At 41.7% G+C, this 16,895-nt stretch overlaps 2 protein-coding genes across 2 annotated transcripts; one reads left to right on the forward strand and one right to left on the reverse strand.

Annotated features, from left to right (window-relative positions):
- The first annotated feature begins 309 nt into the window (after window positions 1-309).
- Window positions 310-1,465, forward strand: LOC114452912 (arylamine N-acetyltransferase, pineal gland isozyme NAT-10-like). The gene has a single exon (XM_028432432.1). It carries the CDS (start codon window positions 338-340, stop codon window positions 1,187-1,189), a length of 852 nt encoding a protein of 283 aa, XP_028288233.1. The 5' UTR covers window positions 310-337; the 3' UTR covers window positions 1,190-1,465.
- LOC114452909 (E3 ubiquitin-protein ligase MARCH6) lies at window positions 1,422-14,342 on the reverse strand. Its single transcript, XM_028432428.1, has 25 exons — window positions 13,937-14,342; window positions 13,308-13,407; window positions 11,950-12,023; window positions 11,654-11,797; window positions 9,464-9,536; window positions 9,200-9,368; window positions 8,804-8,993; window positions 7,756-7,817; window positions 7,643-7,675; window positions 7,490-7,541; window positions 7,197-7,255; window positions 7,029-7,109; window positions 6,849-6,917; window positions 6,539-6,613; window positions 5,550-5,684; window positions 5,246-5,466; window positions 4,912-5,049; window positions 4,608-4,830; window positions 3,592-3,661; window positions 3,307-3,488; window positions 2,867-3,001; window positions 2,679-2,768; window positions 2,359-2,491; window positions 2,129-2,264; window positions 1,422-1,946 (listed from the first exon to the last, which is right to left on the reverse strand). Exons 1-25 carry the CDS (start codon window positions 13,953-13,955, stop codon window positions 1,859-1,861), a joined length of 2,751 nt encoding a protein of 916 aa, XP_028288229.1. The 5' UTR covers window positions 13,956-14,342; the 3' UTR covers window positions 1,422-1,858.
- Between the last annotated feature and the right edge of the window lie 2,553 nt (window positions 14,343-16,895).

The raw sequence follows: 16,895 nt of genomic DNA on the forward strand, positions 1-16,895 counted from the left end.
ATCACTTTAAACAAGACCCAAAATAAATGAATACATATATAAAAAATACAGCTAATAAATATCCTTAATATTTACGACCTACTGATGGCTTTGTTTTTGTAGAAATAACTAAACCGGATCATTTTCTGAATAATCAGAATGATGACGGATTTTAATTTTTTTATTATTATTTACGATCTATAGCTCTATAGCTCTCTTATTTATATATATTTATATTTTCCCATATACCCCCCCTGAAACATCTGTTTTAAACAGTTTTGACAAAAAGTACCAAAGTTTCTCGGACAGGGAAACTGAAAGTAAAGTCACGTGTGTGGTAAAAGTGTCCTTCGTGGAAATGGACGTGGAGAAGTATTTGTCTCGCATCGGGTTCGCGGGCCCTGCAGAGCCCAGCCTGGAGCTGCTGCGGTCCATACACCGCTGTCACCTGCTGTCGGTGCCGTTTGAAGACCTCACGATACACAGCGGCGGACGGATCCAGCTTGACCTTCCCATTGTGTACGACAAGATCGTGAACCAGGGCCGTGGCGGGCTCTGCTTTGAAAATAACGGCCTGTTCTCCTGGCTCCTGATCAAACTGGGCTTCCGGGTCACGCTGATCTCGGGTCAGGTGAAGAATTCGTTCACTGGACGCTATGGGCCTCCTTTTGACCACCTGATCATAGTGGTTTGTTTGGAGGGGCGGCGGTGGCTATGCGACGTCGGATTCGGAGTTCCAGGTTTCACTGCCCCCCTTTCACTGGAGACTAGTGGTCCTCAGGAGCAAGGCCACCGAGTGTACCGCATTAGAGAGAGCACGGGGATGCGCTTTCTGGAATGGCAGCGGGAGGAAAACCGGGGCGCAGAGGGAGACTGGTCAGAGATCTACAAATTCACCCTTGAACCTCGATGCATGGAGGACTTCAGGGAGATGTGTCAATACCACCAGAGCTCTCCTTCTTCCAAGTTCTTCTGCAAGTCTCTCTGTACGGTTTTGACACCAGGTGGGAGGCTCACATACGTTGGAAGAAGGCTGATCACCACCACATTTCCAACAGAGGCCACAGGAGGGGTGATAGAAACTTCCACCAGAGACCTGAAAGAAGAGGAGATTCCTGATATCCTAGCTGAGAAATTTGGAATTGTTCTTCATTCTCTACTTTTTGTATCAAAGGATGAGGCGATCACACCACCTGCGGTTACATACTGACCAAGTTTTCACAGGGTCTTTAGAGCTCCCGAACATAAAAAAAAATTGTCTTGATTCATACAAGTCATAGAAGAATTTTAAAGGGATTCTCAATCAGGTGTCAGTAAAACAATTATGTTTAGAACATTGCACATATGTGGTTAGATGACCATGTGGGTCATAGTTCAAAATCCAACTACTGATTAAACAACCACACACACTCCACCTTGAAGATACACAAACAAAAAAAACGTTAAATTGTCATTCTGATTTAATAAATTATACATACACTTTTAAGATGTACAATGGTCATTGCATTAATCCACATCTGTCCTTTTTTTTGTAAGACAAAAGTCTGCGTTTAAAGTATTTACACATTTACAATTATCAGGCAGCACTTTACAAAGCAAGGCATGAATGACAATACAGATGTTCGGCTCCAAATCAAACCTTCCACCCTCCTGCCAGCCTGGCTTGTATAGAGGGAATTACTCAGCTGTCCCATGATTATAATACATTTTCCTATCCCATCTTCAATGGGCATGAAATGAAATACGAACGACATCCATCAAATCCACCAAAGATCCACAGGAGATTCAAAAAGGATTAGGGTCCAAAGGACTGAATTGAAAATCAAAAACGATGAGGTGGATGGGTGCAAAAAACGTAGACAACGTGTGACACAAAGGTTTATTCTGCGACAGGGTTGGAGGGAGGGACTGAGCTTGCTCTGCCAGCTTTCCGTTCGTAGTTGACAAGCCTCTGGCCAACCAGGTATCTGTGAGGATGCAGATCACAAAATCATTACTGTGATTCTTAGCATTTTAAGATGTTTCTGTACTGAAATCACCCTTATTCTACCACATAAAGATTACACCACACTAAAAAAATAGCCTGCCAACTACACAAACTGTCACACACCTCCTTGCTATGTTTAGGCCTACGCTGAAAGACTCTTACTTGTCGTTCTTGATGTGTTCGTAAAGGCGTTTAAACTGTCTGATCTGAAAGGAAAGGATGCCGATAAGAGAGACCACCATCAAGAGGAATGGGTAGATTCTCCTCTGCATTAGAATCTCCATCTCTGGGGTAACTCCTGCAAAGGCAAAGCACAGGTTAAAAATACATTAACTGCAACAGAGTTTCAGAAATACTGGACAGAAAGAATAGACTGGACTCTTGATACACACCTACAGCAGGCACCACCCCCGCAGCAATCACATATGGCACACACAGGGACAACAGCAGAACTGAGATGACGGGAGCTGCTAGTTTACGGATGATGAACTGCAGGTCAATGTTGCGAATGCCATTTGCATAAACCTATGAAGAGCATTTATAGATATTAGAGTGAGATTGATCTCCATTTGAAAATGAGCAGTACAGTCATGTCAGCAATAAACAGCTAAAGTGGCAATCTTTATTAAAATGAAATTATATAAATGCACATACATTAACAGTGTCTGTGGAGACCTTGCAAGAAAATATCTAACATCCATCTACAACCCACCTGCTCGATAACAGTCTTTAGCCACCACTGAGGGCCCATGAGAGTGATGGCAGCAATAATTTTGGCATGAAGCACTCCAAGAGCCCAATCCTGCAGATGAGATAAATACATACATGAAAGAACTCAAACTAGATCCTGCTGTGAAACAAGTGACAGGATGACAGCCACATGCACGCTCACAATCATACCTGCCAGGGATAGAAGAGGGGTGTTTGGTCCATGGGTACCCTGAGTGGAGCCACAATGACCAGTTCGAACAGCAGACCCAGTAGCAGCGGGATAACTCCAGCAACCAGCAGAGCCACAACGAGGGTTTTCAAGATCTACACAAACATTTGTGGACATACAGTGAATAATGTGAAATGTAAAGATTTTCTTCTTCACATCACAAAAGGCTGCAGCACAGGCAGGGCTAATAACAGCTCCAAAGTTTGGTGTATTACTACTTGTCAGATGCTGGCAAATAGCTGCTAATGACTAATGAGGTTGTTGTAGGCAATCAACCATTTAACAAATTCAGGTCCAACTCAAGAGTCTAATAGCTGGAAAGACAGCAACTAATTAGCACAACACTCTGCTGCCCAGTTCTGATGTGTGCCAACAACAGAAGCTGCTCACTGATACTTACCATGAGTGTCCACTCCTGGACTTTGCGCATTATAACTGTACGCCCCTGTGGCATCCAGGCCAGCAACACGGTGACTCCGCGGATAGACAGCCAGCAGACATACAGCCCGCATGCTGCCGTGTACAGCTCATGGATTTTAGAATTTCCTGTCCAAAAGGACATCAACCAGCGGCCGGTGAACACTGAAACACATCACAAAACTTTGTAATGGTTGCATGGTTTGGGTGTGGACCTACCGAGCAGAAAATTATCTGTTGGTTTTAGCCGTTAAAGACCACATCTCACCTGGGAGGGTTAAGCACACAAGACTTGCCACTAGTAGAGTGATGCACATGAATGCAATCAGCAGAACAATCTAGGGAAAAGAGAACATGCATTTAAAATTGAAAACTCCAACAAGGTACACACAGTAGCAAATTATCATTCTCTGCAACACTAAATAAACCATTGAAGGTTAAATCTTATAGACCTTAGGGCTATTATAATATCATTTACAGCAAAAAGGGGTTTTAACATGATGGATAAAGGAGGGGGAGTGGCTCTATGAGAATTGAATAGTATGGTTTCAAACGTACAGTGAGTGGTTTGTAGGGTGTTGGCACTTTTCTATTCTTGTCCTAAAACCACAAATAATAGGTGGCCTTTGAAAGTCTTCTCTGTAGACTTGTGGTATGTATAAAAATAGCCTATGCCTGTTTTATCTGGAAAAATAACTTGATGTTCAGAAAGACAATGATCCAGTTTTGTACATCACAGTACCATTTTGTAGCTTTTTTTATCTGCTGCCTGCAACAACTCCCCTGTAAGGCTCAGATATCTATAAATTAAGAGCTTCCTTTTTTTAAGCAGGCCTGAATATGTTGAGCTGAACTTGCAGTTACATGGAAAACACACATATACCCAAGATTGTATTTTAAATGCTACTTAGTTATTTAGATATTTATTATATATTTCAATTCCATGCCATCTTAGATTTTTTATTCTTGGTTAGATCTGTATGTCTGTAACAAAAAAATTTCCCTCTGGCATAGAGAAATTCTGATTCTGATTCTTCTCTACACACATCCAGTGGAAAAATGGGGCAATATTGTAAATACCGTACATTATTTTTGATTATTACAAACCTGCAACAATATTATCCCACTCATGTGTGGAAAGAAACCAATAACCTAAACTAGTGGCACTGAAAGACATAGATTTAGACATAGAAGTTGGGTAGGTAAGGAACACTAATAATAAGGGCACCATGAGGCAGCCCACTAGACAAAAATGGGTTTGAGCATATATGTAAGGTTGCTCACCCTAAATGGGAAGCGAAGGGGTCTGTGGTATGGCTGGAAACCCACTGGACCCCCTTGTTGCAGGATGGCCTGATGGGCTGCATGCAGCCCCTCACCAACCACTGGAGCAGGGTTGTTGTTGTTGTTATGATGACCATGAGGAGGGTTGTTGTTATTGTTATTGTTCATAGGCTGGTTGGCATCATTGTCTTCCTGTTCACCAAGCAGGTACGAGTGGAGGTCTCTGTGGAGACATAGTAGTGGTCCATTAGTTACAGTTATATGTGGGTCAGATTAAACTGTGTTGAAAGTATACCTGACTTACAGTAAATATCCAGCAGTGACGGTCCAGGCTCTGACCAGGCCTTTGAGCCACTGACGAGTGTGTCCCTGCTCCAGTAGAGCAGGAAGTACAACTTGAAGCAGCAATAACTCCAACGACAGCTCACTGACTGGGGCATCACTGAGGTGAAAGGAGTAGAGAGGGTCAGAGAAAACAGGCTGTCAACATTTCCTCTTTTTCTCAATATGTGCTGTGACACCATGATGTGCGTATCTGCCTATAAAATGGAGGTTTGGAGTACGTATTTCCAAGTGGCAGACAGGCAGTTTTCACATGTTTATGACCTATGACTTACTAATTTATTTCAGCTAGTTACCTGTAGAGCATGACATTGTATGGGAGGAAGGTGGGCATCAGTACTTTAATCATCCTGATGGGCAGCCACAGCATGAGTAACACAATTGACCCAAAGACAACCACAGACAAGATGAACCGCCTTAGGTGTCTGTAGATGGGCAAGTGAATCATCTCCTGCACTGGGTTGAAGTCTGGGTCATTGAGGTTTCTCAGAAACCACAACACTCCAGGTCTCAGCACCTGCAAGAGGAAGGTATCATCATCATGACTAAGGGTACCGTGGATGCAAAAGTACACAAGATCCACTTTACTGTTTGTCTTACCTCTCTCAGTAGTAGAATAAACGAAGCAAAGTAGAAGACGTAGACCATTCCCACAAGCCAGTGCAGGAACATGGTGGTACCAGGTGCTGATTTGAAACTCAGTTCTCTGTCTTTCAGCGAGGCATCAAACATTTCCTGCAGGATTATGATTAAAATATGCTATGAATAATGTTTGTACACATGTTCTATGTCTTTAATTGTTATATAAATATATTTCAGACAAAGATCAACACTAGTTTGTTATTGTCACTTTATGTTTGGGATTAACTGTCTGTACAATTCTTAATCTTGCATGATGAGCACAAAACTGTGCGTAAGGGTGAATGGGTCAAGACATGCTCAGTGAAAGTATATATAATATTTTTCAACGAGATGTGCAAGTGCAAGTTGTTAATAGAGAGACACTGCAACTCTGCTAGTCAGCGTCAATCATACAAATTTCCTGACACACAGGAAAGAATCAAAGTGACCGACAGTCACACAACCACACAAGCCTATGTTGATCTGTCACTCTGCTGCCCTGCAAACCAGTCTGTTCTCTCTTTTGTATGTTAATGGAGGCATGAACTGTGTGAGCAACAGCATCTGCTTTTGTCTCTCTGTGCTGGACAGCTCTGCTTAAAAGCAGCTACAATAAAAAGGTGTTGTGGTGGGATGTTCTACCACTCACTTTAGCAAACTGTATAAAAGAAGCAAACAAAACAGGCATTAATGCATGAATCCAGTGAGGGATGTTGGCCGAACAATTTACCAGAAAATATTCATACTAAAGGAGGGACGCATTTTCTGCTTTTTAATAGCATTATCAACAACCTCATCAGCCTAGCATGAAATACATTACCCTTCTTTAAATACGTTCAGCTAAAGTTCTCTAAAACTACCGTACTCAAAAAGCAAAACACTGTAAAGAGCAGAGACATTAAATGAGACAACAGAAGTGCTACAGACATAATGAAAATGAGAGCATAAAGACGTGAAGTGAGTCTTACTAAAGAGCAGATGTCGAGCCACCAGCCGCAGATCAATGGAAACACACCAATCTCCACAACAACCAGCAGAGAGACCTTAATAAGAAGTGGAAGGCTTTTATCAGTAAATCTTTACAATCTATAGAACACATCAAGTTGGCTAATTCATCAACTCTGTGTCATACTGTATTCATTGCATATCTTTTCTGTTCTTTTATGACTGCAAATTAAATTCTTTGCTCAGTGAAGGTAGTAAATGAGTGTATACCCCCATGTGCTTTTCCACCAAAGTCATGTCTACACAAAGCAGAAGTGCACTTAGACATGTTACCTTGACAACAATGTAGCAGACTCCCAGGAGACGCCGGGAGCGCTGGAACCTGACCAGGGCAGCCAGTCCCTGAGAGGGCATTGAGGATCAAAACTGCACACAAATTCTATTCACACATACATTCACACATGTAGGTAGGATGGACTATATGGAGTATTAAATTGTTTGGTAGAAGGATACATGACACAGAATGAGTGTCATGGCCAGCAGTATGTAGCCCACAATTGTTGTGATTAAACCCTCAAAGTGGGAGGCCTGGACCTGGAGAAAAACATGTACTTTTAGTCAACAATAAAGAATAAATGACAGTATATAAATAAAGATGAGGTCATTAATACAGTTTCTTACATATTCCTCAAAGCCAAGACCAACAACGGAGAAGTGCCCAATATGGTAGGGACAAAATGCTGATATATGGGAGAAAAAGTGAAAACAATGAGAGTCCTTTATAGTAATAAATTACAATAAATGCAGACAGTGCTAAATATATCATAAAACAATGGAGTCAGAGCACACCCTGTAGGACAAACCGTGTGATTAAACAACACCTAAATTAAGTGTCAAAGTATTCACTAATACCAATACAGTATCTATGACAGGGCAACTGACCTATTGGTCAGGCTTGCATAGGTAAGACTCACCAAAAACCAGGATGAAGAGTGTATTCAGAGACACCACCCAAAACACATGCTCCTAAATGACAAAGACAACAGACCATCCTGAGTGAGAAGTACTAAGATTTTTTTATTTTAACAATATCAGCAACCTTAAACTTTTTAGAAATGAATACTCACCAAAAACACCAGTGAACCATCCAGGCCAAGCATCTGCATGTAAAATGTAAAGTTCAATGCAACAATAAAACCTAATATCAAGCATGTACTCATAATGTTTGGAGATCAGTTACCCTTTCCCAGGTAAGCTCCTCTGCAGCTCTGTCCCATTCCAAAGCATTCCAATTCATGTCATCTACACAGACACAAAACAATAAAAAACAGAGACGATTACAACATGTGCAAAGATCATTAATTTGCCAGATGGAATCTTCAAAAAAAGACTAGTTTTTCTGCTCTGTTAAAGCAGACTAATAATGTTATTCTGGGGACAGGTGTTCCCAGAATAACAGCTCTGAAGTGGACGACATGCTAATGTCCTTCACTTAGCTGAGGTAACACAGCACAGCTTGAATAATCAGTTTATTATCAGGTCTTTGCAGAATTACCCCATGAAACAAAAACAAATGGAGATTTAAGTTCTCCAGGGAGCACTTTGACACATTGTAATAGTCTCAAATTAAGTTTGATGTTTCTCAACACTTAAAGCTTGTTCCATAGTCCATGAGAACACAAAACTTTCTTCTAGCTCATGAGGTGGTAAGAACAAGAACAAAGTTAATTTTGGCACGAACTTTTCACACTTCATGAGAAGCGTGTGTGCAAAACTCCAAATACGGCCCTCCCACACACACACACAGGTTTCGAACACGTTTTGCTGCTGAACAACAGCAGAAACAGCAGTCTAGGTGAATGTTATATGTACCTGAATGAGGGATGATAACAAACTGATAATATTCGGACGGTGCGCACATGCTCGTAGCATGATAATACATTGAACAATAGGTCTGGCAGACAGTATCGAATGACCTGTGTTAGTGGAGAAGCTTCTCCACGTTGACCACGCCCACTCACACAATAGTTCTCAGACCTGGCTGAGAAAAAATTCTGCCCAGACCATATATCGAGAACAAGCTGCGAGAGCTGGCGAACCAGCACTCTAGGAACAAAGCGGTGTCATTTTCTTCTCAGAGTTCTCTGTTCTCATGGAGTATGGAACAGCCTTAACACGGTTTCTAGTTACAAAAATCTGTTGCTCTAGCAAAGACTGCCATCTCAAGAACTCTTCAAGAGAAATCTTAACGTACATTACTTTCATGTAAATTGAGGGGAAAGTCTAACCTTGTGCTCCATTATTAGGGTCTGCATCTTCAGCAGCTGCTCCTTCCTCTTCTTCTAGTTCTGGGTCATCAGCATGTTCTGGGGGGGCATCAGGGGGCTCAGGCTCTGCCTCATTTTGGGCTGGAGGATCTGCAGGGATCAGCTGGGGTGCAGGGGGCTCATCAGCTGCTCCCTGACCTGCAGCTTGGGCCTGATAGTGAGGAAGTAATATGTGTGGTAATCAAGATCAAAAATGATCAAGTGCCGGACAATTATGATTTGTAAAGGAGGTACAGTGATAGCAGACAAAAAAAATCTCTACATGCACCATAAATATTATTAATTAACTTGAATCATTTGCAGATATTTAATATTAACATCTGTCATACACCCATCTGTTTAATTTAACTGGTATACCTCATTGGCTTGTCCTGCTGCATTAGGCGGAGGTGGCTGGTGCTGCTCCAACCATTGGGGTGCCCCTCCGTGGACTATCTGTTCTCTGAGCCACACCAGACTGATGAATGCACAAAGGGTGCAGGTGACTACAAAGCAACCCTGTAGACAATCTGCAAGCAGGTTCTCTCTGGGGAAAACAAACATAAAAGTTCAAAACCCTGAAATGTGACTGATCTATAGGAAAGCCAAAAAGTAATGTGTAATGTTTAATGATAAACTTACGTAGATAGCATGTCCAGTGGCAGTGTCAAAAGAGAGCTCACAGAGCCGGTAAAAAGACACTTGTAGATGCGACCTGAGGCAGACACATCAATGCTTTAAACATTCCCCAATTAGAAAACTTGCATAACATGTGGGCCTTACGTAGATCTAACCTATATCTTTTACATTCAGTGCAGAGAGGTATTTACACTCAACAAAAATATAAACGCAACACTTTTGTTTTTGCTCCCATGTTTAATGAGATGGACTTGAAGATCTAAACTTCATTCCAGATACACAATATTACCATTCCTCTCAAACATTGTTCACAAATCTGTCTAAATGTGTGATAGTGAGCACTTCTGCTTTGCTGAGATAATCCATCCCACCTCACAGGTGTGCCACATCAAGATGCTGATCTGACATCATGATTAGTGCACAGGTGTACCTCAAACTGCCCACAATAAAAGGCCACCCTGAAATGTGCAGTTTTGTCTCACAGCAAAATGCCACAGATGCCACAAGCATTGAGGGAGCGTGCAATTGGCATGCTGACAGCAGGAATGTCAACCAGATCTGTTGCTCGTGCATTGAATGTTCATTTCTCCACCATAAGCCGTCTCCAAAGGCGTTTCAGAGAATATGGCAGTACATCCAACCGGCCTCACAACCGCAGACCACGAGTAACCACACCAGCCCAGGACCTCCACATCCAGCAGGTTCACCTCCGAGATCGTCTGAGACCAGCCACTCAGACAGCTGCTGAAACAATTGGTTTGCATAACCAAACAATTTCTGCACAAACTGTCAGAAACCGTCTCAGGGAAGCTCAACTGCATGCTCGTCATCCTCATCGGGGTCTTAACCTGACTCCAGATCGTCACCGTAACAGACTTGAGTGGGCAAATGCTCACATTCGATGGCGTCTAGCACATTGGAGAGGTGTTCTCTTCACGGATGAATCTCGGTTTACATTGTTCAGGGCAGATGGCAGACAGCGTGTGTGGCGTCGTGTGGGTGAGCGCTTTGCTGATGTCAATGTTGTGGATCGAGTGGCCCATGGTGGTGGTGGGGTCATGGTATGGGCAGGCATCTGTTATGGACGAAGAACACAGGTGCATTTTATTGATGGCATTTTGAATGCACAGAGATACCGTGATGAGATCCTGAGGCCCATTGTTGTGCCATACATCCATGAACATCACCTCATGTTTCAGCAAGATAATGCACGGCCCCATGTTGCAAGGATCTGTACACAATTCTTGGAAGCTGAAAATGTCCCAGTTCTTGCATGCAGCATACTCACCGGACATGTCACCCATTGAAGATGTTTGGGATGTGCTTGACCGGCGTATACGACAGCGTGCACCAGTTCCCACTAATATCCAGCAACTTCGCACAGCCATTGAAGAGGAGTGGACCAACATTCCACAGGCCACAATAGACAATCTGATAAACTCTATGCGAAGAAGATGTGTTGCACTGCATGAGGCAAATGGTGGTCACACCAGATACTGACTGGTTCTGAGTCCCCAGACCGCCAATAAAGCAGAAACAAAATGCACATTTCAGGGTGGCCTTTTATTGTGGGCAGTTTGAGGTACACCTGTGCACTAATCATGATGTCAGATCAGCATCTTGATGTGGCACACCTGTGAGGTGGGATGGATTATCTCAGCAAAGCAGAAGTGCTCACTATCACACATTTAGACAGATTTGTGAACAATGTTTGAGAGGAATGGTAATATTGTGTATCTGGAATGAAGTTTAGATCTTCAAGTCCATCTCATGAAACATGGGAGCAAAAACAAAAGTGTTGCGTTTATATTTTTGTTGAGTGTACATACATATCTTGACACACACAGCATTGCCTCTTATGTAACAGGACTAAAGCTGTAATTCCATTCATCGTGTTAAACAATAAGCATGAGCTTATATGGAGAGATTATGTCATTGTCACTTAAAACTGCATTATGTGCTACAAAAAGAGGAAATATGTAACAAAGTTCATACAGGTAAGTACAAAATGTCTTTTCATTCATACTCGTACAAGATCTATGATCTAAGCTGATCATCTAAACTAAAATGACACCAATCATTCCAACACAGTATTAAAAACATTTCAACAAGAAGTGTAATTCCTCACATCTGGAAAGTGATGCTTGTGACTTGGATCAAGTTAACATTTTATTCTACACGTTCACTACTTACATGCTGTAAGAGGAACGACCCCAAGCCATGCGAAGGCCACCAGTGTGTAATGGAACCAGTAGCGGATGGCTGTGCCCACACTGGTCAGCAAGCCAGCACAAATGTCCTGAATAGGCAGACGTGAGGGCATATCTGGGGAGTAGACTAAGGCGGAAAAATAGAAAAGTCAAGCAGGCACATTAAAAATATCTTTACTTTAAAGAAGGGCTGGTACTAAATGAATTATGTGGCTCGATTTTTGAAGCTAAATTGGGATACCTAAGGCTGTTTGATATATTAATGCCTCAGGAACTTACTTGGTGTGAAAGCAAATCTGTGCTTGCATAATTCACAGTACTCCTTCCTGCTGTGCTTCAGCCACTGCACCAGGCTGAAAACATGACATTTAAAAAACGAAAAATACAGAATTTAGTAACACAATATAAAATGAGTATAATTTGTGTAATCACATAAGTAACAAACAACCTTAAAACCAGTATCTTACACAAACATACATCCTCACACACATGTGGCAATATTTGCATATGTAAATTTGAATGTGCAGCTACTGCATACATTGGTTTATATGAATTGCTCAATTACCCATAACTACATAATAAACAAATTAAACTAGAATCTTGCTCCTACAGCTGGCTGGGTTGTGGATGTAAGGAAGTCTAAATGCATATCTTTGTTAGACAATGGTCCAGTGTTGACACAACATCATCTTAAAACGGATATCACAGCCTCCTCATCACCTCTAGACAAACAAAATCCACTTATTTATACTCATGTTTCAGACAATTAGTCTCACACATAGTCATTAACAAATAACAAAGAGGGTGTGTCAGACATCTGTGCTACTATGTCCTGTTTGTTGCCTATTATAACACCATCGCAGTTTGTTATTAGCAGACTGTGAAATGAACAACTCTTGTCATTATCCTTACACAAAGCGCAACTCCAAAGTTCAAACTGTGCTGCCAGCGTGATGTATAACACTCATCACAACTACACGACTCTGACAAAATGCTTTGGATTGAATTACCACAGAAAAATCCAGCCCTGGCTTTAACGTCTGCCTACCTGACACTCTTATAACTATGACACACACATAGGACAGATACAGCACAATCTACAAAACCCCTGTAGGGACTGGTATTGTTTTCGCAGTGTAACTACCACACGCAAATAAGATGATATGGAACAGAGATGATTCTGCTGATAAATTAGCTGTCAGGCCACTATTACGCAATGTGTCACAGTTCACATTCTTGACGCAGAATTTCTGCCCCCTTTTGTTACAGACTGTACAATAATAAAAAGGGACAACAGTTTCAGTTTCTAGGTACTTATTTATTTAGTATTTGCACTAATACTATACCATCATAATCTGATTATAACACTAAATCTGTGTACATTATTTCGACTATGAGATTGCACATAATTTATGTCACTATGGCGCAGAGAGAACAAGAATACTCCACAAATAAGGAGGGTTTACTAACAGACCAAATTAACATGGTGTTCTGAGCCTAATAGCTGCCATTTTGGTCATATTCCTAATGTAAACAAGTTAAGATTTAACATTAGGGGAAAGTGTTGCAGGGGGTGTGTGCAGAGAAAGGTCACAACACTGACAGCTGTCACAGAAGAGCCAGCCAAACACACTTACCATTCCTGATGGATGAACTTGATACTGCCAGTGCAGACACAGGGGTGGTACAGCGGTTTGTCTGGGGTCCCCTCAGAGCGGCACACACGACAAATATCCGCTGCACACACACACACAAACACACACACCAAAAACGTGGATGAATGTATGACAGTCATCACAAAAGCTGAGCTAAACGGACATGTGCAAACAAATTTGGAGCTTCGTGAAACAGACAAACATATTCAATGTAATATTATTAGTGACAGGATAGAGTCAGTATTATGTGATATTCAGAGAGGCAACAGACACAATTTCAGGCGAGTTTCAAGTGAAACTCATTTAAAAGGACGAATAGCCAGAGGCTGATGACATCACCAGTAACTTCTGGTCCTTTCTACACTCTTTACTATTGCTGCTGTATGTCCACTCAAGTTAATCTTGCTGCACCACAACAATGTTTAGCTGTCAGTTCCAGTCTTGCAAAATTAAGTTCACGCTACAACCACGATTAAATTAAGATACACTGTTCAACTATGTTAACCATTAGCAGGCCAGCTGAGCTGCAGGCTAGGTCGGCGGTGATGCACTCAACGAAGCTAACACTACTCAACCACTGACAGGAAAGCAAAAGCAAGTCACTTGTTTACCTTCTTCGGCCGTGTCCATGTTGTTCGTTAAGCACCGGTCACCGTTTCTTCCCGAAGTACCTTATACAGCGAACCCATCCACGACACAGACAATATCGTTTAGCTAGCTACGTTAAGCTAGCGAGACGACTGGATCCTTATGACTCGGATGCATTGACAATCATAAAATGGTTTCCCCACAGACAGATTCTGAAGCGCTTATTTCGCTGTATCCTCTCCCTATTTGTGTTCACCAACACACAAAATGTTTTTTTATTGGACTAGTTATTTTCAATATAAAACAATTAACAGAAGGAAGCGTTACATCCTCGGTGCTGCCAGAACGACAGTTTAAACCTAGGAGACAGACGGCTAGCTAAACCCGCTAACGCATGCGCCAACGTCACCGTTCTGTCACAACACTTGCACCTGTTTCTTCTTCTTTTGTATAAATGGCGGCTGGCAAACAGCTTTAAACTGCATTACCGCCACCTTCTGGATCAGAATAGTATTTCAACGTTAACTAGAAAAGGGCATTTCCTGAAGAAAATGCAAGTTTGATTGCTGCAGCTGAAGCGTTGCTTTGAATGCTGATGTGAGAGATTGCTCTGAATTGCTGGAGAATCAGAGCAATTCAGAGCGTTGTATGCCTCTGTGTGTGCCTCTGTGTGTCAGCCTGTCACCATGGTAACAGCGGAGGAGAAATTTGTAGAGAGATACATTTGGCATACACCGAAATTGCTTAATATTTGAAGAAAGAGAGTGAGTGAATAACAAGAGTGAAAAACAAGAGTATATATATATATATATATATATATATATAAGAGCAGACTAAATCAGACTAAGCAGACTAAATCTGTCCTCCAATGTAATTATATGACATATGTCATATAATTACATTGGAGGACAGATTTAGTCTGCTCTTATTTAGAACTAAAACATGTTTTTCCTGTATTATGACTAACCACTTTACAATACAGCTAGTTCAGGGAGGGTAAACACTATTTGTACTGTTGTCTAGTGTTTTTAATGCATTATACCCATGGTGAGAAAACACAGAATGATACTGTGTCACTTAATGTCGTGTCTGCTGCTCCTGTAGTTTTGACCCTATTCTCTATTGTCTAACCAAAACTCCTTGTCACACACTTTTCCTCCTCTTTACATACTCTGAGCTGGGTAGTTGGCCCTTAATTGTCCCCAGTATGTCGATGCTATTGTCCCCATTTCCTCTTGTAGAGCTGGTATAAATGGTTTTTGGCTCAGCCTTGTTTTATGTGAGCTCAACTAATCAAATGTTTTGATCAGGGAGCTACATAGTATTAGTGGATGGATCACTTCTACTGTTTTTTACGGAGCTTCAAAGCATCCAGTGTGTGTCCAGGTTTATGGGGCCCTGACAGGACCAGCAATGCTGCACAGAACATGTTCCTCTTCTTCTGGGCACTGTTAGATGTAGTTGGAGTCAACCCAGGCAGATATCATGCAACATATTCCAAATGTTTGTCACTGTTATTTGTGTTCTAATTTTTGAATCTAAAGATTCAAACACATCTTTCTTTAAGCAGTTCTCTGGTTTGCCCAATAGATGGCAGTAGGACACCATCAAACATCATCATACTCAAAGCACTGCTGTGACCTGGTCCACAATAGATTCATTAAACTGATGGGACAATAATAGCTGTTCATCCAGACACTTACTGTCTTTTTTATATGTGAAACATGCTTGCTTGTATTTGTGCTGCGTCCTCTCATCCTATACTGCTTAATTTTACCGTGTTGTCTATGGAAAAAAGTCTGAGATCTCAGCCCAGCTCTGTCAGTAATTTTTTCCTCTTCTTCTTCTTGACTCCCCCCCCTCCCCTCTTTCTGAGCTTGGCTGTCTTGTTTACTCAGCTTTCTCTGTACTCCTGTGGAGCTTCATCTCCCTCTATCTGCAGAGAAGCACTTCCTCTGCCTACCTGATCCAGGGATTTCACATAAACCGCGCACACAGCAGTTTTTATTGCTGTACGCATTCCAATATACGATATAAACAGAAGTGAAGATTTCGTGGTCACATGTAAGCATGGGCTTTCCTTCAAATGATTTGCAGGCATTTTTAGATTAATTATGGTGTGTTTAAGCTTTAATAGTGCATAGGTGTGTCATTATCTCCTGATGCTCGCTCGTATCTCTGCTGCACAAAAAATGAAATAAAGCTGTTTTAAACAACATTGTTTATTATTTCAAATGTAATCAAAACAACAGTAGTTACAGAAACTTACAGACAGCTATGATACTGTGTGACTTTGAGTCTTATTGTGTGCTATGAAGTGTCATGATACGATAAAACAAGATAAAAAGTCCAATTCTCGTTTCTTTATATGGAGCTGCTGAATCTGTGAATGAACACCGTTTAATCCAGATCATAAGAGAGTAAAGAACAGCAGTGACCTATCCCAACAACACCACTATATTGCTAGCATATCAAAGCGGGAGTGAAAGCCATTAATCAAGTCCAGAGAAGCAGGTGAAGACTCGATAACCTCAGAGTGTTCCTCTGTTTGTCAGCCACGCTTTCTGACTGCATCCTGACAGTGGTTATGAAAACACTTGCAGTTTCAGGTGGAAGTGTACAACAAGCAGATGTTCTTGCAGATACTCCACAGGGATCAGTCGAACAATATTAAAAATATATCTGTGGGCACGGAGAAGACATTGACCTTTTCAGTGGAACCTTTTCGCTCTTTAAACTCTGCTGTGCAAAAAGGCCTCATTAAAGAGGCTCTGACAAGCAGGGCTTTGTACTCCGACACCAGTGAGACCGTATCAGTGCAGTTATAAGTAAGAGTACCGGTATGTGTGTAAAGGATAAAAACTGCCCGTGAGTCTTTAATTTAGCATTTGTGCATGAGTCATGTGCATTCTGGGTGTGTGTGGTATTAAATTGCATAAATTAATGTCAGCGGTTAGCAGAACCTCGCCCCTTAGCACGTCC

The sequence above is a fragment of the Parambassis ranga genome, chromosome 20, assembly GCF_900634625.1.
Source record: "Parambassis ranga chromosome 20, fParRan2.1, whole genome shotgun sequence".
Taxonomy (NCBI): domain Eukaryota; kingdom Metazoa; phylum Chordata; class Actinopteri; family Ambassidae; genus Parambassis; species Parambassis ranga.

Excerpts from the sequence above, each read along its gene's own strand:
- LOC114452912 (XM_028432432.1), top strand. The coding sequence starts at position 338 with ATGGACGTGGAGAAGTATTTGTCTCGCATCGGGTTCGCGGGCCCTGCA.
- LOC114452909 (XM_028432428.1), bottom strand. Across the intron at positions 3,662-4,607 it reads CCCTTCGCTTCCCATTTAGG|ATTGTTCTGCTGATTGCATT; the intron begins GTGAGCAACCTT and ends TCTTTTCCCTAG. Across the intron at positions 2,492-2,678 it reads TAAAGACTGTTATCGAGCAG|GTTTATGCAAATGGCATTCG; the intron begins GTGGGTTGTAGA and ends TGCTCTTCATAG.